General features: G+C 41.6%; 1 protein-coding gene across 1 annotated transcript in view; it reads left to right on the plus strand.

The window, feature by feature from the left end:
- The window catches only part of ACAD11 (acyl-CoA dehydrogenase family member 11), a 96,676-nt gene that overhangs the window by 70,893 nt on the left and 4,820 nt on the right, over positions 1–20,963 (plus strand). The window contains exons 14-17 of the mRNA XM_002716554.6: positions 6,946–7,012; positions 7,622–7,707; positions 8,616–8,687; positions 9,535–9,689. Coding sequence (XP_002716600.4) covers positions 6,946–7,012; positions 7,622–7,707; positions 8,616–8,687; positions 9,535–9,689 — 380 coding nt within the window. The remainder of the gene's footprint in view (positions 1–6,945; positions 7,013–7,621; positions 7,708–8,615; positions 8,688–9,534; positions 9,690–20,963) is intronic.

Below are 20,963 nucleotides of genomic sequence, written 5' to 3' on the forward strand. Positions count from 1 at the left end.
TTGTATATGTATGTCGCTCTGCTTTTCAAATATACAAATTTGCTCCTTTTCAATGTAATCATTTCCTATTTTAATGTTTGAGGCAGTTAGATTAGGTAGAGGTTATGTTGCCAATGCCCAGCAAGCTAGAGAAATTGTTCCTTTCTCTGTCTCATAGATAATAAAGACGGTAAGTCATGCATTAAGGAAAAAAGTGGGAGAGACCATTTTGTTCTTTGATTAGTGTGACATCTGTTGGCCAATTTAAGGTTTTGCTGCTTTTTAAAATTTCTTGGTTAAGTTAGTTAAATCCTCTTTTTGTCTCTAGTCATACATAAAATCATAAGTATGTATGCATGATTGCATGTTCTCACAATTCTGGTGGCTTTGACTATGGGGAAAGCAGTCTTGTGATCTCAGACCAATGCAGTGTGAGGTGCCTCATTTCTACACCCACCTGGGGTTGAACAGAGCTGCACATCCTTCATGCAATGCCTTCCTCCCTTTCCTGGACAAAATCTGATTTAATTTTTTCTAATTAATTTCCATGTTTTATCAGCAGTTTTATCAGCAGTGTTTCTGGAGTTAGGTGTTAGCACATCGAAGTGGGGAAATGGCCAGGATATGCAGGAGATGACTCCTCCACTGCAGGTTGATTGTTCAGATTGAAAAGTGCTTACAAAGGAAAGTTAATCACACTGTAGCTCCCTCAAATCTGCAGATTTGTTTACACAGTGGTAAGCTAGATTTTTCTTTAATAGTTTTTAAAGTTACTTTCCAATTAGAAATAACAAATGAGAAGATAACTAGGACATACTATTTCTCCTTCCATACCCCAGAGAATACTTTTTTTTTTTTTAAGTTTCTGTTTTTCATCTTCTGGTTTCTATTACAATTTTACATAACATTATTTCTCCATTTATTCATTTTTGACACTGTCACTGACTCTCTGATTTGGATACTGACAGTCTAGTCCACTTGTATTATAACTTTCTGCCCTTTCCCAATGTTTAGGCAGTTTCACATTGTTGGAATTTTTAAACTTTAAATTATCTTTACATTTCTCTTTCTGTATCCTCATTTAACAGAATCTCTTCAAGTTTCACTTAATTTTTTAAAGATTTTATTTATTTATTTGAGAGGCAGAACTACAGACAGAGAGAGGGAGAGACAGAAAGGTCTTCCATTCACTGGTTCACTCCCCAAATGGCTTCAATGGCCAGAGCTGGGCTGATCCAAAGCCAGGAGCCAGGAGCTTCTTCCAGGTCTCCCATGTGGATGCAGGGGTCCAAGCACCATCTTCGACTGCTTTCCCAGGCCACAGCAGAGAGCTGGATCGGAAGAGGAACAGCTGGGACACGAACTGGTGCCCATACGGGATGCTGGCGCTGCAGGCAGAGGCTCAACCCACTACGCTATAGCACAGCCCCCACGTTTTGCCTATAAAGGGCATGAGTTCTCTTATCTCTTTCCCTACCTCTCGTTTCTTCCGTCCTCATTACGGCTTGTCCTGCAAGGCTGCACTGTTGAGGAGAGCAGGGGGACAGTGTCCTTCTCACAAGAAGCACTGGAGACAAGTTTCCAAGGATGTGTCTGTCTTTATTCACAGCCACCTATACTTTTAAAGGGCAGCCACTTATACTTTTAAAGGCAACACCAATACTATAGGACAGAACCGACACTGGCGCCAATATGCCTTTCCAATTAGCTTGAAGATCACATAGCTAGGTTAGTTTCCAGTTGGTCCTAATGGGCCTGGGTCACATCCGGGAGCCGTTTACCTGATTGGCAATTTCAGGGACCTTTAACAGGGAGTGGGGTGGGGAAAAGTGCCTGCCAGCAGTCAGGTTGTGGGGTCCTTCCCGGGACACATGTGTGCCATGTCCTCTCAACCTCCCACTAGGTACAGGATCACCCATACCTCGTATCAAGGACAACCTTGACTTCACACCATCAAGATGACTAATGTTTATATTCTCTCTTGAAACCATGAATTGCTGATGACAGGATGCCTAAATGTTGATAACCAACACATAAAACTGATGTTACAAGAGTATGTACATGCTGTTCAGTACTGGTATGAGTAATGTGTTAGATTTTGTGTCCTAGAACTGTTATACATATATAAAATGTATCTATACATTTATATATACATATTTATATATTCATATATGTATATCTGTATTATACATATATGTATATTTGTATCATGTATACATGTATACATATACTTATATATGTATATATATACATACATTTATATATACATACATAAAATTTTGTATATATATATATAATTTCCTGAGCCATTCTAAGGAGTATTCCTAGTATCAAGGTCAATTGGAATAGTTTTTCTGATGCTCTATGTATTACTTAAATTCATATTACATTATAGTTTGTTTTTCATTTGGTCACAGTTCACTTGTACATTTAACAGCTTTCCCCCTGGAGTTTTGATGGTGTCGTGTGTTGATTTTATAAGATCTTCTTCCCCTCCACACCTGTGCCTATGCTTTGCACTTTTTTTTTTTTTTTGACAGGCAGAGTGGACAGTGAGAGAGAGAGAGAAAGGTCTTCCTTTTGCCGTTGGTTCACCCTCCAATGGCCGCCATGGCCGGCGCACTCTGCTGATCCGATGGCAGGAACCAGGTGCTTATCCTGGTCTCCCATGGGGTGCAGAGCCCAAGTACTTGGGCCATCCTCCAGTGCACTCCCTGGCCACAGCAGAGAGCTGGCCTGGAAGAGGGGCAAGTGGGACAGAATCCGGCGCCCCGACCGGGACTGGTCGTGCCGGCGCCGCAAGGCAGAGGATTAGCCTAGTGAGCCACGGCGCAGGCCTGCTTTGCACTTTTAATTGCAGTGGCTTTCCCCTTGTCTGGAAACCCCTCTCTTGGAGTCTTTAGTCTGTCTTTTGCAGTCTGGACTGGTTACCTTGTAGGCATGGTTTATGCAATTATCCAGGCATTTCCATAAATTTCCCTCCTGGGCTTCCTTTCTCTTCAGTTACTTCCTTATTTTGCTTGTCTATGTTCTTAACTTCTTGGGGAGAAAGTACAGAACAGCTAAATTTTATAGGATCTGTTGTCATGTTTCAATAAGAATTTATGTTGCCTTCAAAAAAGTGCTAGTTTGAATGAGTCTAGAAGTCTAGTTAGAGTTCTTCATTTTCAGCTAGCATCCCTGTGGCTGAGAAGAGTCTGAGCCACTCTGACCCTCATTCCTTTCAGGTGGCTTGTTTTATTATCTCTGAAACCTTTTAGGATTTTCTGTTCATCAGTGACGTCTTGAAATGTCACAGAATGGACACTTCTTGGCATCAGTGACTCAATCTGTTTTTGTTTTGTTTTAGAAAACTTTCTTCTACATGTTTATTTGCTAACTTCTTTTATGTTTTATGTTCGCTCTTTTTCTGTCTCCCTTTACTTTGATGTTGGACTTCATGTTTTGTCTCCAAGTGTCTCTTACTTTTGCTTTCCTATTTTCAGTCTCTGGCTGTCTCTTCTAGCCGTAAGCTCATATGCTTGTCAATTTTAGTGCTTCAGAAATTGTGTGTTCATCTCTGAAAGTTGTGATGTTCTTGTCTGGATTGTTTCTGTTTCAGAGATCCCTCTTCTACTTTGATGCAATACATTAGGACCTCTCAATATGAGGTCCTATTATTTTTGTTTTGTTATTTGGTTTAGCTCAGTTTCTTGTTAGTTGCTTGCTTTTAGGTTCTGTATCTTATTTTTGTTATAATTTTATTTTCATTTAATTTGAAAGGCAGAGGGACACATAGAGAGATCTTCCATTCACTGGCCTACTCCTCATATGCCTGCAATAGCCAGGGGTGGGCCATGCTGAAGCCAGGAGCCCAGAACTCAATCTGGGTCTTCCACATGGGTGGCAGGAACCCAGGTATTTGAGTCATTACCTGCTGCCTCCCAGAAGTGGAGCCCAGACTTGAACCCAGGCACTTTGATAAGGAATGCAGGAATCCCAAACAGCATCTCCACCACTGTGCCAAATGACCCCTTATCTCTAGCTTTGTTTTATTCCATAGTGATTAGTTTTCCAGCTTATTTTGGCCAGTCTCTTTGGCTTTCCATTCAATTTAAGAGAAAAGGAAAAGTAGGTGCAGGTTTTCTGTTATTGACATAGAAGAGTTTCTGGCTATGTTTCTTTGCTGAGTAGGAATTCTGTAGGAAAACTCCTGGTGGAGCAGGATTCACTTTAGGGTCAGCTTTCAGACTGCTCCCCTGAGGGTCCCCTTATAACACACTGTACATTTTCCCTTCTAAGTGTCCAACACTTGCCTCTGTGAGTGCCATCTGTTAGAGTTATGCCTTCATTGCCATTTCGTATTTTTACTTCAGCGCGATCTCAGGAGCAAGGGGAGATAAACATGTATTTCTGCCGTTCTGATTCTCTCCAAGTTGGTTTTAGAAAAGTTACCAGCTCAGATTCCATTCTGAACTGTAGGAAATTCTAGGTTATTTCTGTTGTAAGGTTTTCTCTGTTTACTCGGTATCTCATGAGATAGACTGAAGGCTCTCCAAGAGCTCCTGTTTGCATTGTATTTCATTTATTTCTTTGTCTCTGCCTTTCAAGTAAATGGAGAAAAAAATTAAAAGGTAAAGTATACTACTACTCCTCAACTTTTGCCTCTTTGATGTTGTACTTTCTCCTCTCTCCCTTTTCTCTGCTAGCCTTGTCTCTGTGTCTTGCCTGGCCATCTTTCTCTTGGTACTTTTTTCACTGTGTCATCTTTCCAACCCCTTCTCCAACCATGGAGGCCCAGTGGCACTTCCCACCAGGCTCTGCCGTCATGGGAGCTGTTCCCAGGCATTTCTATAGGGCATCCACATTTCTCCTTCATATCCTGGCTGCTCATTGAGGTCTCCCAGGAATTCTCTCTGAATACTTTTGAGACTCCACAGTTTTGAGTTCATGGCCAGTCTTGTGTCATACTTACTCCTATTTCCTCTTCTCCCTGTATTGTTTTGAAATAAATCCCAGACATCTATGAAGATATTTTAGTATGGATCTCAGTAAAAATACTGAACTATTTTCATACTATTATGACATATCCAGTAAGCATTCACATTTCTAGTGGTTTCATTTATATTTTGTTTGACTGAAGTAGGATCCAATAAGATATAATAATTGTTTTTTTATTTTATTTATTTTTTTGACAGGCAAAGTGGACAGTGAGAGAGAGAGAGACAGAGAGAAAGGTCTTCCTTTTTGCCATTGGTTCACCCTCCAATGGCCGCTGCAGCCTGCGTGCTGCGGCCGTTGCACCGCGATGATCCGAAGGCAGGAGCCAGGTGCTTCTCCTGATTTCCCATGGGGTGCAGAGCCCAAGCACTTGGGCCATCCTCCACTGCACTCCCGGGCCACAGCAGAGAGCTGGATTAGAAGGGGGGCAACCAGGACAGAATCCGGCGCCCCGACCGGTACCAGAACCCGGTGTGCCGGCGCCGCAAGGCGGAGGATTAGCTTAGTGAGCCGCGGCGCCGGCTGCTTTTTAAGTCTCTTTTAACATGTATGCTCCCCCTCCATCTCCCCTTTTTTATTTTATTGTAACTTAACTGAAGAAGTTGGATTAGTTGGCCTGTACATTTCCCACTGTCTGGATTTTATTGACCATATCCATGTAGCTTCCTTTGTTATGTTCCATGGGGTTTATTCTTTTCACCCATGAGATTTTATGACATTATTCAACTGTTTGACATAAACCCTAACACTTTTCATTGAACGTTGGTGTTATTTCAATCTCTCTTTACGTGATTTCAAATCACTTGAAACCTTTTTTTTTTTTCCTAGAAGAAGTTAAAAAAAAAAAAGAATGTGAAGGGCAGGTGTTGTGGTGTAGCAGATTAAGCCCCTGTGTGGGGCACCCACATTCTTTATTGGAGGGTCTGGCTACTCTGCTTCCAGTCCAGCTTCCTGCTAATGCACGTGGGAAGTCAGCAGATAATGGCCCAAGTGCTTGGGCCCCTGCACCCAGGTGGGAGACCAGGATGGGGTTCCTGGCTCCTGACTTCAGCCTAGCTCAGCCCTAACTTTGATTGGCATTTGGGAGAGTGAACCAGTGGATGAATGATCTTTTTTACTCTGCCTTTCAAATAAATAAATCATATACAAACACACACACACACACACACACACATATATACATATGTACTTGAGACTTTGTATGGATGTGTCTAACTTAGTGTGATCCAGTTATCTGTGCCCTTGCAATTGGCAAGCAAGGTATTACATATTATTTTAATTTGGCAAGCAAGGTATTACATATTATTTTAATACATTTTAAAATGGCAGCTTTCCTGAGTGACCAGGTACTTCAGATCCCTGGCCAACATGATATGCACTGTTTTGCAAAAAGGCCTCAGGAAGAATCCCATAGACTCCTGAAATGTGAACACATTTTACATTAAAATGAGAAAAACTTTACATTTTAAAATGCTGATCATTTTTCACTCCCTGAAGGAGAACTTCGTCTTACTAAACATGGGATCAGAGCCTCTTACTTGTGGCCAAATAAAATCTTACATCCGACATGTAAAACTCCTGTCGGATTCTCCCGTAAGAAAGGCAGTTCTATCAACTCTAACATCATCCCAGAGCCTTCTGAGCGTGCTGCTGTCTGCAGTGGGCAGTGGGAGGGCTGTCATTTCCCAGTAAGGACTGCGACCTTTTCATGCTGCTTGACTTCTGGGGAAGGTCACTGAGGGAGTCCCTTCTTGGATCCTTGCCTGAGCACTTTTCTTGGGTGACATGTAGGGATATACATAAACATGTTATGTATATTACATATTATTTTAATACATTTTAATTTAGAGTTTTCCATCCTGTTTTTTTTTTTTTTGGTTGTTTTTGCTAGCATTAAATTTGAAAGGATTAAAAGCTTCAGGGTGAAATGTCAAACTAGAAATTTCCTTTTTTAATGTATTCTGCTCATTTCCCCCCTTGTTTTAGGAGCTGGGAACCCCAAGTGCAAAATTGCAATTGTTCTGGGAAGAACTAAATCTGCTTCTGTATCCAGGTGATAAAATGATTCTGACTGAGAAAGCTATGTAGGAATTAAAGTCAATCTTTATCCACTTAGTTTACTTGATATATAATGTTTGGCATCATTAATCACAAAAATAGAAAAAATAGCATGAGATTAAATGTCCCATGTTGTGTTTCACGAGTATTTTGCCAAAAGATACATTTGGAAAACGTTCTGGGGCGTGTGTGCTTCTGTTTGCTCTCTATGTGGTGTTGTCACCATTAGCAAGTGTTGCTGAGTCATCAGGTAGCTTTGGGTCTGATTATGAAATGTAAGATTTTTCAGCACTCTGCAATACCCAAGGGAACAGGTGTTTGGCTTATAGACAATGGTCTTGGAACATTTCACCCTGCTTATCAGTTCCCATTTACCATTGTGGAGCAATGAGAGCAGCATTAACCTCTTTCTAAATCACTGATCGCAGATCACAGCCCACTGCAGACCATGCCAGGTGCATGTCTGTTATGCATTCCCATGGCAGTCACCTTTGCTAATGTGATTGCTAACAAGAACAACAACAACAAAAAAATTTTGAGTCTTCTTAACGTGTGTATTTTTGGTCCTAGCAAATCTTTCCTAATGCTGCTTTTTTTTGACTAGGCACAGACAACACAGCATGATTCTCGTTCCTATGGACATACCTGGCGTACAAATCATAAGGCCTTTGACAGTTTTTGGCTACATGGGTAAGGCTCAATAAACAGGTTTTGCATTAGCAAGCAGGCAGACTGTTGGAGGGACAAGATGTCATTTGAGTGCATGAAATGTATTTGTAGAAATTCCTGTGGTCCTGACAACTGTCTTAATATGCTTAATATGGGATTCAGAATGGAGCAAATAAGCAGCAGTACAGCCTTCTGCCCTGTGCTGTCACTTTGGGAAAGGGCAGATTGTATTCAAGGAACAGCAATGCTGACTGTCCACCTCCTCTCCTCTCCATGGGAGACTGTTCCCGGTCTCAGGGACAGAAATACCAGCATTTTTGGGAGGCAGAGGCACAATGAGACAAGTGTGGATTGGGAGTAATCACACCTGAAGGTCCAGTCTCAGTGCCAACTCCCAGGAAGAGCCTGCACCATCCCCTAGAGCAGGCCCTATCATCTTCAGACATTGCTTTCTACAGGCATAAGAGAGGAAGCTTGAATTATGTTGCGCACCATTAATTTTTGAAGCACTGATTCTTTTTTTCCTCCCCAAGCAAGATTCTTTGGAATTCTTTTATTTTTCTAAGCAAACTTTTCTTTTCCCAAGAAAAACTTTCTATGGAACCCCATATACAAAAATGTAAAGAAGAGGCAATTATGAAACAATAGTAAAATAGTCTTGTTGGAGCAGTGGAGACTAGTCTTTCTTTTTCATAGCTGTATGATTTCAGGGAATGAATTGGAGCCTCTGAATCAAATGGCTTCTAAAATCTGTAATGTTATCAGTAGCTCTCTCTTTGGGGCTGACTTCTCTCTGGGAATGCCCATGACAATTGGGTCTTTGAAATCCTACCTTCTTTGAGTAATTATACTTCAGCAGGTTGATTATGTGTGATGCTGTTTTTGGTCAATTCATTTTGTTCTTCAAAATTTTCTTGTCTACTTTATAGATAACTTACATGGAGGACATTTTGAGATCCATTTCAATCAAGTGCGAGTTCCAGCCTCCAACTTAATCCTAGGTGAGATAAATTTGGTAAAGTCCTTCTGCAGTGTTGTATATTAACACTTTCAGGTTAAAATCTGGAAAATCTATGAGTCTACTTTGAGCTATTTTCTCCTTTATCAAGGAAAGCTTTTGCATACTGTAGAATTTTCTTCCAGGGAATAATTATTTAACTGGTAGATGTGTTCATGTATGCCACATCGACTGAAACGTGGCTAAGCAGAGTTTACAACTCAAAGCAAGATGCTTTTTCTAAAACATGATATGTAGTCCTCTACTTGTTTTAAGACAACCTCAGTGCTTCATGAAGTCAAGTCTTGTCCTCATATACAAGTTAGAATCATAAATAACTTTGACTATCATGTACTTGGAGTGTCTCCATCCTTTTGCTTATTGAAATCCAACCCAACCTTCAAAGAACATCTCTGCCCCCTTTCAGGGATGTTTCTTGCTGCACCCACTCAATGGGCCCCTGACTCTACAGCCTGGGACAGAGAGCCCCTCCCCTCTGCCTTTCTTTGTCCCTCTTCATAGCTCTAATCCTGTCCCCCTCTCTGGATACTAAACTAATGCAGGGACCGTGTCGTAGCCACCTCTGTAACTGCTGCAGCTCCAATAAAGTAGCTGCTGCATAGTAAGTACTCCAAAGCCAGTTCTATAATCTGAATGAAATTTTTCTTGATGATGGTTTTAAAACAATAGGTATCAGAATTCCCGTCAATGCATAGTGAGCCTTATAGTAGCACGGACTTTCCCCTCAGCACAATGTTGTTCTTATTGAAGGCAGTGCATCATTTCCCCCAGGATTTCTGAAAATAGGGAATACCCCGGGCCATGTTCACGTTCCCCTTTCTTTCTCCCAGGTGAAGGCAGGGGATTTGAGATTTCCCAAGGCCGGCTGGGACCTGGCAGAATCCACCACTGTATGAGAACAGTGGGTGTGGCGGAGCGCGCTCTGCAGATCATGTGTGAACGGGCAGCACAAAGGGTAGCCTTTAAGAAGAAACTCTATGAACATGTAAGAGTGGTTGCTTCTTTGTATCTATCATAGCTCAGTAAACCACCCTACTCTTGAACAAAAGCATTACTGGGGTGAGCACTAGGCACAGCAGGTAAGTTGCTGTTTGCTTGGGACACTCTTATCCCCCATAGGAGGACCTGGTTTGAGTCCTGGCTAGCCACTCCACTTCTGGTCCAGCTTCCTGTTAATACAGGCAGTAGGGGCTGGCTCCAATTGTCACCCAAGTGGGAGACCCAGATTGAGCTCCAGACTCCTGTGCCTTCTACCTGGCTCAGTCCTGGCTGTTGCAGACATTTGGGGATCTCTCTGTCTTCGTGCTTTTCAAATAAAAGGAAGATTAATTAATTAACAAACCCACCAACATTGGGGAGAGCTATTTCCTTTACATGAATAAGGTGAATCTTTTCCATAAAGCACACTTACACCTGTGTTTAAATATGGTCTGAGGGGAGGTCTTTATCTTTGGGGGAGATAAAATAGCTCCTAAAATGCTCAGCACACAGAGCACACACACAGTTCCGTCAACTTCTAGACTCTGTTTTGTACAACTGTCTGCATTAGAGCTCCGAAGGGCATGAAGAGGCTGCCGCAGGAAGAGGGATTTACCTTGTCCTTTGGTTTTCTGGAAGGAGTTAGGACAGATCCATGTAAAGATACAGGAAAAGAGCTCAAAACTCAGTGAAAGGAGGAATGTTCTGACAGATTTTTTAAAAAAGATATATTTATTTATTTAGAGAGGTAGAGTTACAGAGAAAGGGAGAGACAGAGAAAAAGGTCTTTCATCTGCTGGTTCATTCCCCAAATGGCCACAGTGGCCAGAGATGGGCTGATCCATAGCCAGGAGACAGGAGCTTCTTCTGGGTCTCCCACATGGGTGCAGGGGCCCATGCACTTGGAACATCTTCCACAGCTTTCCCAGGCACATTAACAGGGAGCTGGATTGGAAGTGGAGCAACCAGGACTCAAACCATTGCCCATATTGGATGCTGGCACTGCAGATAGAGGCTTAATCCACTATGCCACAGTGCTGGTCACAATAAATAAATTTTTTAAAAAAAGGAAATATGTATTAAGAAGAAAAAGAAGGGGACAGCACTATAGTGCAGCAGGTTTGAAGCCCTGGCCTGAAGCGCCAGCATCCCATATTGATGCCGGTTCTAGTCCCTGTTGCTCCTCTTCTAATACAGCTCTCTGCTGTGGCCTGGGAAAGCAGTAGAAGATGGCCCAAGTCCTTGGGCCCCTGCACCCATGTCTCGGGAGACCCAGAAGAAGCTCCTGGCTCCTGGCTTCAAATTGGCACAGCTCTGGCCATTGCAGCCATCTGGGGAGTGATCCAGTGGATGGAAGACCTCTCTCTCTGTCTCTACCTCTCTCTGTAACTCTGTCTTTCAAATAAATAAAATAAATCTTAAAAAACAAAAGAAGAAAAAGAAGGTATCAGTTTAGACTTCTTTGGAAAACTCTTTATAGAGATATGGGATTGCCAAATTATCCCCCCCCCCAAATGTCTTCTAATATTTAAGAAAACAAGAAAAATAATTATCATTATTTAGCATTCAGTGTTGCGAACTTTTTAGTGTAGGTCAAATCTGTGGTAACAGAATTGTGTGTTTTGTTGCTGGCCATGTGTTTTTCAGTACATTGACACCCCTGTGAGGTGTATCTATGACCATTGTATAAAATTTTGCAGTACCTTCTTACTTTGTTTTTGTTTTTTTTTAAAGATTTATTTATATATTTGAAAGTCAGAGTTACACAAGAGAGAAGGAGAGGCAGAGAGAGAGAGAGAGAGACACACACACACACACACACACACAGATGTCTTCCATCTGCTGGTTTACTCCCCAGTTGGCGGCAACAGCCTGAGCTATGCTGATCCGAAGCCAGGAGCCAGGAGCTTCCTCCGGATCTCCCAAGAGGGTGCAGGGGCCCAGGGACTTGGGCTATCTTCTACTGCTTTCTCAGGCCATAGCAGAGAGCTGGATCAGAAGTGGAGCAGCTGGGACTCGAACCGGTGCCCATATGGGATGCTGGCACTGCAGGTGGCAGCTTTACCCACTATGCCACAGCCACAGCACTGGCCCCAAGTACATTTTTACTTTGTTACATGCTATGTTTGCTTTCTTGTGAATTATTCTGGACTCAATGTAAGGAATAGTTGCAATATTTAGTACTATTATTTTGTGAAGTATCATATGTTCAATCAGCATGTATGTTTTTATATGTGATTGATTTGCAACAGTGTTAAGAAAAGATACATCCTGCTTTATGACACCATACCTGGGGCTACTTTGTGGGCACTACTTTGGTCTATGGCCAGGACAGGGGTTCAACTGTTGATAGGCACTGAAGGAGGAGGTAAGAAAAGTGAATAGAGGGACTATGGGTACAGCCCCTGTTGGGGAATAGGGATGAACACATTACTCATGGTCCCAATAAGTACTCCCTGCCCTTTATTTCTTTTTAAAATGTTTATTTATTTTCATTTTATTTGGAAGGGGTGGAGGGAGTAGAGAGAGATCTTCCATCTGTAGGTTCACTCCCCAAATATCTGCCATAGCTAAAGTTGGACCAGGCTGGAGCCAGGAGCCAGGAAATCCATTCTGGTCTCCCATGTGGGTGCAGGGGCCCAAGTACTTGAGCCATCATCTACTACTGCCTCACAGGATGCCCGTAAGCAGGAAGCTGTATTGGAATATGGGATGGGATTGGATTCCAGGCTTTGCAATATGGGATGTGGGTGCTCCAAGTAGCAGCTTAACCCATTGTACCACAAGCCTGTTCCTTTTAAAAGTTTTATTTTTATAATATATGTTTATTTAAAGTGTGTAGAGGGTAGACAGTTCGAGAGACCTATCCACTTTTTTTCAAGCTTCAGCAAAACCTTGACAAGCGGCCATAATGGACATGGAAGTGCACTGCCCAGGTGTTGCTTTCATAGACGATGTTTTATGCTGCACTAAAATTTCCCTCCTGCCTTCTAAAGTTAATGGATTATGCAGGGCAAGCCTGGGCTTTTAAAAAATGTGCCTCTCTTCACTGGAAACGTTTTGCATCTGGCATAGATAAAATGATATGGCAAGAGCAAAAAGAGACGTGTGAGCTAGTCATCAAGAATGTCTGGGCCAGCGTTGCCTTTTTCCGGTTCGTGAAAGTAACGTTCCATTTCCCTGAATTTGGAGACTCCTTCCAGCTGCCTCCTAAGTTATTCCAGGCTCTACAGCAAAATATTCTCAATCCTAGTTCTGTCTTAGGAAATAAACTTGGTAGTTCTCTGGGCCACTAAGCTTCTACCTACTTAATGATTTTCAGCAAGTCTTGGGGGTATACAGACTCAGCTGAAAACAGTTTCCTTGAGACATGAAGGCCTTCTGAGTCTTTATAAAGCCATGATTCCCCACCCTAACAGCCATCAGAAATGTTCACTGACTGCTTCCTCTTATACTTGCCACCAATGTAATTTATTTTTAATTGCAAGGCAGAGAGAGAAAGTCAGGGATGGGGAAATGACAGAGAGAGACTTTCCATCTACTGGCTCAATCCTCAAGGGCCTGCAACAGCCAGGGCTGGGCCAGACTGAAACCAGGACCACAGAACTTAATCTGGATCTCCTCTGTGGGTGACAGGGACCCAAGCACTTGAGCCATCACCTGCCACCTCCCAGGTGCACATTCATAGGAAGATGGGATCAGAAGCAGAGCTGGGACTTGAAGCAGGCACTCCTATGTGGGACATGGGCCAGGTGTCATCCTAACCCCAAGCCAATGCCTGCTGTACGAATGTAATTTAACATTTTCTAGTACTATAGCAATGTTTTTAAAAAGCTAAAAGAGGGGGTCGGTGCTGTGGCATAGTGGGTAAAGCTGCTGCCTGCAATGCTGGCATCCTATATGGGTACTTGGTCGAGTGCTGGCTGCTCCACTTCTGATCCAGCTCTCTGCTATGGCCTTGGAAAGCAGTAGAAAATGGCCCAAGTCCTTGGGCCCAGCACCCACCTGTGTGAGAGACCCAGAAGAAGCTCCTGGCTCCTTGTTTCGGATTGGCTCAGCTCTGGCCACTGTGGCCAACTGGGGAGGGAACCAGTGGATGGAAGACCTCTCTCTCTCTGCCTCTTTTTCTCTGCCTTTCAAATAAATAAATAAATAAATCTTAAAAAAAGTTAAAGAAATAGGTGAATTTAATTTTAGTAATATATTTTATTTAGCCCAATGCAGCTATCATCTCAACATGAAATCATATAAATATTAGTAAATGAGGTCTTTTATATTATTTTAAAAAGAGTGATTCTTTAAAATTGGGTGGGTGGGGCTGCCACTGTGGTATAGCTGGTTAAGCTGCTGCCTGCAATGCCAGCATCTCATACGTGTACTGGTTCAAGTCCTGGCTGCTCCACTTCTAATCCAGCTCCTTGCTAATGCACCTAGGAAAGCACTGGAAGATAGCCCAAGTGCTTGGGCCCCTGCACTCATGTGGGAGACCCTGATGGAGTTCCAGGCTCCTGGGTTCAGCCTGGCTCAGTCCCGGCAGTTGCTGCCATTTGAGGAGTGAACCAGTGGATCAAAGATCTCTTTCTCTCTCTGTTTTTTTCCCTCTGTATCTCTGTAACTCTGCCTTTCAAAATAAATAAATATTTTAAAAATTGGGTGTATATTTTATATCTATAATGTATCAGTTCAGATGAGGCATATTGCCTTTTGTTTAATTTTACTTTTTTTCATTTATTTGAAAGGCAAAAAGAGAGAGAGGTCTTCCATTTGCTGGTTTACTCCCAGTACACCAGCCTCAGCTGGGGCTGGGATGGCTGTAGCCAGGAGCCTAGAACTCCAGGTGTCCCACATTGGTGGCAGAGACCCAAGTACTTGAGCCATAACCTGCTGCCTGCCAGGGTATACGACAGCAGGAAGTTGGAATCAGGAGTGAAGAAAGGACTGAAATTCAGGCACTCTGATTATGGGGAGTAGGCATTCCAAGTAGCACCTTAACCGCTGTGCCAACACCCACCCCAGATGAGGTGTATTTCCAATGCTCGGTAGCCACACATTTAGAGGCTAGTATACTGAACATCATTCATCTAGGGGCTTCTCCTCCAACTTCTGCTGTTGAAGAATCATGCTGAAGAAGGTTACTGTAGCCTAATGGAAGCACCACTATGGTCTGCTGGCCTAACTTACCCTAACAAACCGTATTCTCCATTGTGAATGCCAAGTCTACTTTTAGGACTGGGGACCCAACAGCCTCTTACAAACAGTTGGAAGTATGTAGTAGGTCCCAGCTATCAACATGAAATTCTCAGTGTTGCTTGTGGGATTTATGGTGATCCCTTGTACTCGTCATCATTTCTCCCTGTTGACCTCTCACAAAACTGTAGTATGGTGTCAGAGCCGAGATGTTGTCACTGATGTGGTCGGAATACTGAACCCACCCATCCTGACATGAGTCCTTCATTCTGCCCTTTATAACCTCTCATTATCTCCTGGCAACCACTGCCTGTTCTTCATTTTTACAATTTTGTTGTTCCAAGAATGGGCTCATTCAGCATGTAAAATTTTGGGATTGGCTTGTTTACCCTACATAGTTCTTTGGAGATTCTTCCAGGCTGTGTGTATCAATACTTGGTTCCTCTTCATTGTTGTGTTGTGTTCCTGGGTGTGAATGTACTACAGATTGTCCAAGGGTTTCCCTGTGGAGACTTCTGGGTTGTTTCCAGTCTGGGACTGTTAGAAATGAAGCTGCTATGTAGATTTTGCATGATCTTCAGTCTTCATTTCTCTGAGATGAATACCCCGGAGGGCAACTGCTGAGTCAGAAGCTAGCTGCCTGTGTAAACAAACTACCAAGCTCTCTTCTGTTTACCAGTCAGCAGCTGTGTGTGAGTGCTCCAATTTGTCCACATCTCCGCCAACCTATAAAGTTGTTGCCTTTTTAAAATTCTAGCTATTCTGATGGGTTTGCAAGCTTTCTAATTGTGGCTTCTATTTTATCCTAAGAGCTAGTCATGAAGGTCTTTTCATCTGCTTAGTTGACATCTCTTCTCCTTTTCAGTTCATGCCTTAACTCGTGTTTTAGATGAATTGTTTTCTCATGTTGTCAGAGTTCCTTATATATTATAGATACTATCATTTGTCACATCTATGATTTATAAACATTTTTAAGATTCTATTTATTTGAAAGGCAGGGTTTGGGAGAGGAAGCGGGAGAGGGAGAGGGGGAGGCAGAGAGAGAGAGAGAGAGAGAGCGAGCGAGTGAGTTTCCATCCACTGGTTCATTCCCCAAATGGCTGCAATGGCCAGGGGTGGACCAGGCCAAGCCAGAAGCCTGGGACTCCATTTAGGTCTCCCACAGGGGTTGTAGGGCACCAAGCACTTGAACCGTCTTCTACTGCATTAGGTGCATTAGCAGAGAGCTACTTTAGAAGTTGAGCAGCTAGGACTTGAATCCTCAAGTCAGGCGCTCATATGGGATGCTGGTGTTTCAGGTGGCAGCTTAATATGCTGCACCACAATGCTGGCCATAACAAATATTTTCTCCAATTCTGTAGCTCAGCTTTGCATTCTCTTAACAGGGTGTTTCACAGAGCAAAAGTGTTTACTTTTTGATTTTACGGATTATGCTTTTGGGTCAAGTCAATGTAAATCTTTGCCTGGTCCTATATCCTGAAGATTTCCTGCTATAATTTTTTCCCATAGGTTTTACATTTTAAGTTTGATTCTGTAATATATATATATATTATATATATTAAGATTTATTTACCTTTATTTGAAAATCAGAGTTACAGAGAGATAGGAAGAGAGAAAGAGAGAGCGAGAGCGAGAGCGAGAGCGAAAGAGAACCATTTGCTGGTATACTCCTGAAATGACTGCAATGACTGGGGTTGGGCCAGGCCAAAGCCAGGAGCTTCCTCCAGATCTCCCATGTGAGTGCAGGGGCTCAAGCACTTAGACCATCTTCCACTGCTTTCCTAGGTGCATTAACATGGAGCTGGATTGGAAGCAGAGCAGCTGGGACTCTAACCGGCACCAATATGGGATGCCTGCCTGCAAGCTAAGGCTTTACCTGCTATGTCACAATGCCAGCCCTCATTGTGTAATTTGTTTTGAATTATTCCTGAATAAGGTATGAGAATTAGGGCCTGGCTGTTGGCTTCAGATTGGCAGAGCTCCAGCTGTTGTGGCCATTTGAGGAGTGAACCAGCAGATGGAAGACCTCTGCTTCTCTGTAACTCTGCCTTTCAAATAAATAAATAAATAAATATTTTTAAAAAAACTTTTAGTAAATTTAGTTTTAGTAAATATAAATTTCCAAAGTACAGTTTATGGATTACAATGGCTTCACCCGCGCCCCCCCCCCATAACTTCCCTCCCACCCGCAACCCTCCAACTCTCACTCCCTCTCCCATTCCATTCACATCAAGATTCATTTTCAATTATCTTTATATACAGAAGATCGATTTACTATATATTAAGTAAAGATTTCATCAGTTTGCACCCACACAGAACATAAAGTATAAAATACTGTTGCAGTGTTAGTTATAGCATTAATCCACATTGGACAACACATTAAGGACAGAGATCCCACATGAGGAGTAAGTGCACAGTGATTCCTGTTGTTGACTTAACAATTTCACACTCTTGTTTATGGCGTCAGTAATCTCCCTAGGCTCTATTCATGAGTTGCCAAGGCAATTTTGCCTTTTGAGTTTGCCGACTTCGATCTTATTTAGACAAGGTCATAGTCAATGTGGAAATTCTCTTCTCCCTTCAGAGAAAGGTACCTCCTTCTTTGATGGCCCATTCTTTCCGCTGGGATGTCACTCACAGAGATCTTTCATTTAGTTGTTGTTGTTGTTGTTGTTGTTTTTTTTTTTTTTTTTTTTTTTTTTTGTTTTTTTTTTTGCCAGAGTGTCTTGGCTTTGCATGCCTAAAATACTCTCATAGGCTCTTCAGCCAGATCCGAATGCCTTAAGGGCTGATTCTGAGGCCAGAGTGCTGTTTAGGACATCTGCCATTCTATGAGTCTGCTGTGTACCCTGCTTCCCATGTTGGATCGTTCTCTCCCTTTTTAATTCTATCAGTTAGTATTAGCAGACACTAGTCTTGTTTATGTGATCCCTTTGACTCTTAGACCTATTAGTGTGATCAATTGGGAACTGAAATTGATCACTTGGATTAGTGAGATGGAATTGGTAAATGCAACCTTGATGGGATTGTATTGGAATCCCCTGGCATGATTCTAACTCCACCATTTGGGGCAACTCTGATTGAGCATGTCCCAAATTGTACATCACCCCCCTCTCTTATTCCCACTCTTATATTTAACAGGGATCACTTTTCAGTTAAATTTAAACACCTAAGAATAATTGTGTGTTAATTACAGAGTTCAACCAATGGTATTAAGTAGAACAAAAAATACTAAAAGGAATAAAATACTAAGTTGTTCCTCAACAGTCAGGGCAAGGGCTGATCAAGTCATTGTTTCTCATAGTGTCCATTTCACTTCAACAGGTTTCCTTTTAGGTGAATAGTTAGTTGTCACCGATCAGGGAGAATATATGGTATTTGTCCCTCTGGGACTGGTTTATTTCACTCAGCATGATGTTTTCCAGATTCCTCCATTTTGTTGCAAATGACCGGATTTCATTGTTTTTTACTGCTATATAGTATTCTAGAGAGTACATGTCTCAGAATTTCTTTATCCAGTCTACTGTTGCTGGGCATTTGGGTTGATTCCATGTCTTAGTTATTGTGAATTGAGCTGCAATAAGCATTAAGGTTCAGACAGCTTTTTTGTTTGCCAATTTAATTTCCTTTGGGTAAATTCCAAGGAGTGGGATGGCTGGGTTGTATGGTAGAGTTATATTCAGGTTTCTGAGGAATCTCCAGACTGACTTCCATAGTGGCTTTAGCAGTTTGCATTCCCACCAACAGTGGGTTAGTGTCCCTTTTTCCCCACATCCTCTCCAGCATCTATTGTTGGTAGATTTCTGAATGTGAGCCATTCTTACTGGGGTGAGGTGAAACCTCATTGTGGTTTGATTTGCATTTCCCTGATTGCTAGTGATCCTGAACATTTTTTCATGTGTCTGTTGGCCATTTGGATTTCCTCTTTTGAAAAATGTCTATTGAGGTCCTTGGCCCATTCTTGAGTGGGTTGTTTGTTTTGATGTTGTGGAATTTCTTGATCTCTTTGTAGATTCTGGTTATTAACCCTTTATCTGTTGCATAGTGCAAATATTTTTTCCCATTCTGTCGGTTGCCTCTTCACTCTCCTGAGTGTTTCTTTTGCAGTACAGAAACTTCTCAATTTGATGCAATCCCAAATGTTAATTTTGGCTTTGACTGCCTGTGCTTCTGGGGTCTTTTCCAAGAAGTCTTTTCCAGTACCGATATCTTAATGGTGTCTCCAATGTTCTCTAATAATTTGATGGTGTTGGGTCATAGATTTAAGTCTTTAATCCATGTTGAGTGGATTTTTGTGTAAGGTGAAAGGTAGGGGTCTTGCTTCATGCTTCTGCACGTGGAAATCCAATTTTCCCAGCAGCATTTATTGAATAGACTGTCCTTACTCCAGGGATTGGTTTTGGATCCTTGATCAAATATAATATATAATATATTTTTTAAAACAAGCTGAGTTCCCCCTCTATGAATAATTTCTTAGTTTTTTTATTATGAAAGAGTACTTAATTTTGACAAATGCTTTTCTGCATTGATTTTTATGACCATGTGTTTTTTCTTTAGCTTATTAATATGGTAGAATACATTAATTGGTTTTCAAAGACTGAACTAGTTCTGCGTCGTTGGAATAACTCCACTTTGTCTCTTCATATATTGTTAAATCCTATCTGCTAGTATTTTGTTGAGGATTTTTGCATCTGTATTTTGTGTCTGAAGGATACTGCTCTGTTGTTTTTCGTTGTCTGTACTCTTTTTGCCTGGTTTCATAGCAGAATAATACTAGGTTTACAGAAAGATTGGGAAGTGTTCCATGTATTTTGCTTTCTGACAGAGATTGTCTAGAATTTGTATTGATTTTTCTTTAAAACATCTGATAGAGTTATCCGGTGATATTGTGTGCTTGGAGATTTGGAGAGATGGTATTAAATTTTAAATTTTATCATTTATTGGGTTCTTCTATTGGATTCTTTGTGTTTTTGAGGAAGTGGTCCATTTTGTCTGGACTGTCAATTCTGTGTGTTCAGAGCAGTTAATAGTAGTTTTCTATTATCCTCTTGACGTCTGAAGGGAAGGCACTTTCCGGCTTCTTCCTGGTGTCAGTGATTTCTTCCTGCTTTTTCCTTTGTTAGTCATGCTAGAGGTTTGTAAATTTTGTTGATCTTTTCAGAGAATGTGATAGATTAATTATTATTATGAGTATATATGTCACTATACAATATAATTGACATGTTAGTGCTTAGCATTAACCAGATCTTTGTTTCATTGATTTTCTCCATTTTTTGTTTTCATTTTTATTTATGCTTTTTATTATTTCCTTTTGCTTTCTTTTGATTTTCTTTACTCTTCTTTTTCTATGTTCTTGACCAGGTGGCATAAATCACTGAGTTGAAACTTCTCTTGTCCGATATATGTGTTTGACACTCTAAATATCCCTCTCAGCACTGCTTCTACTGTGCCCCGTAGATTTTGTATTTTTACATTCATTTAGCTCCTTTTTTTGTTTGTTTGTTTGAAAGGCAGAGTTGCACAGAGAGGAGAGACAGAGATCTTCTACATGCTGGTTCATTCCCCAGATGCCCTGGGCTGGGCCAGGCTGAACCCAGGAGCTACATCTGGGTGTTCCAAATGGATGCAGGGGCCCAAACACTTGGGACATCCTCCACTGCATTCCCCGGTTACTAGTAGGGAGCTGGTCCGGATGTAAACCTCCACAAAATTTAACCCCAAATACATCATAGATCTAAATGTATAAGGTAAAACTATAACATTTTTAGAAGAAATTGTGCTGGCACTTTGTTTCCTGGGATTAGGGAAAATGTTCTTAGATGTACATGAAAAGCATGACCTACAAAAGAAAAAAAATGGGCAAATTGCTCATATACCAAATAATTAGTATCTTGAATATATAAGGGATTTTCTAAACTCAATGGTAAGAAAAAGAAAATCACCCAGTTGAAAATGAGCAAAAAGCTTGAACAGACACAGCACCAAAATTGATAATCAGATGGTAAATCGGTAGGTAAAGAGGGATCAATATAATTAGCCATTAGGGAAATATAAATTAAAACCACAGTGAGATGTTTCTGCACCTGATTAAAAT

This window comes from Oryctolagus cuniculus, chromosome 4 (genome assembly GCF_051225735.1).
Source record: "Oryctolagus cuniculus isolate XC-2025 breed Fujian yellow rabbit chromosome 4, ASM5122573v1, whole genome shotgun sequence".
NCBI classification, from domain to species: Eukaryota; Metazoa; Chordata; class Mammalia; order Lagomorpha; family Leporidae; genus Oryctolagus; species Oryctolagus cuniculus.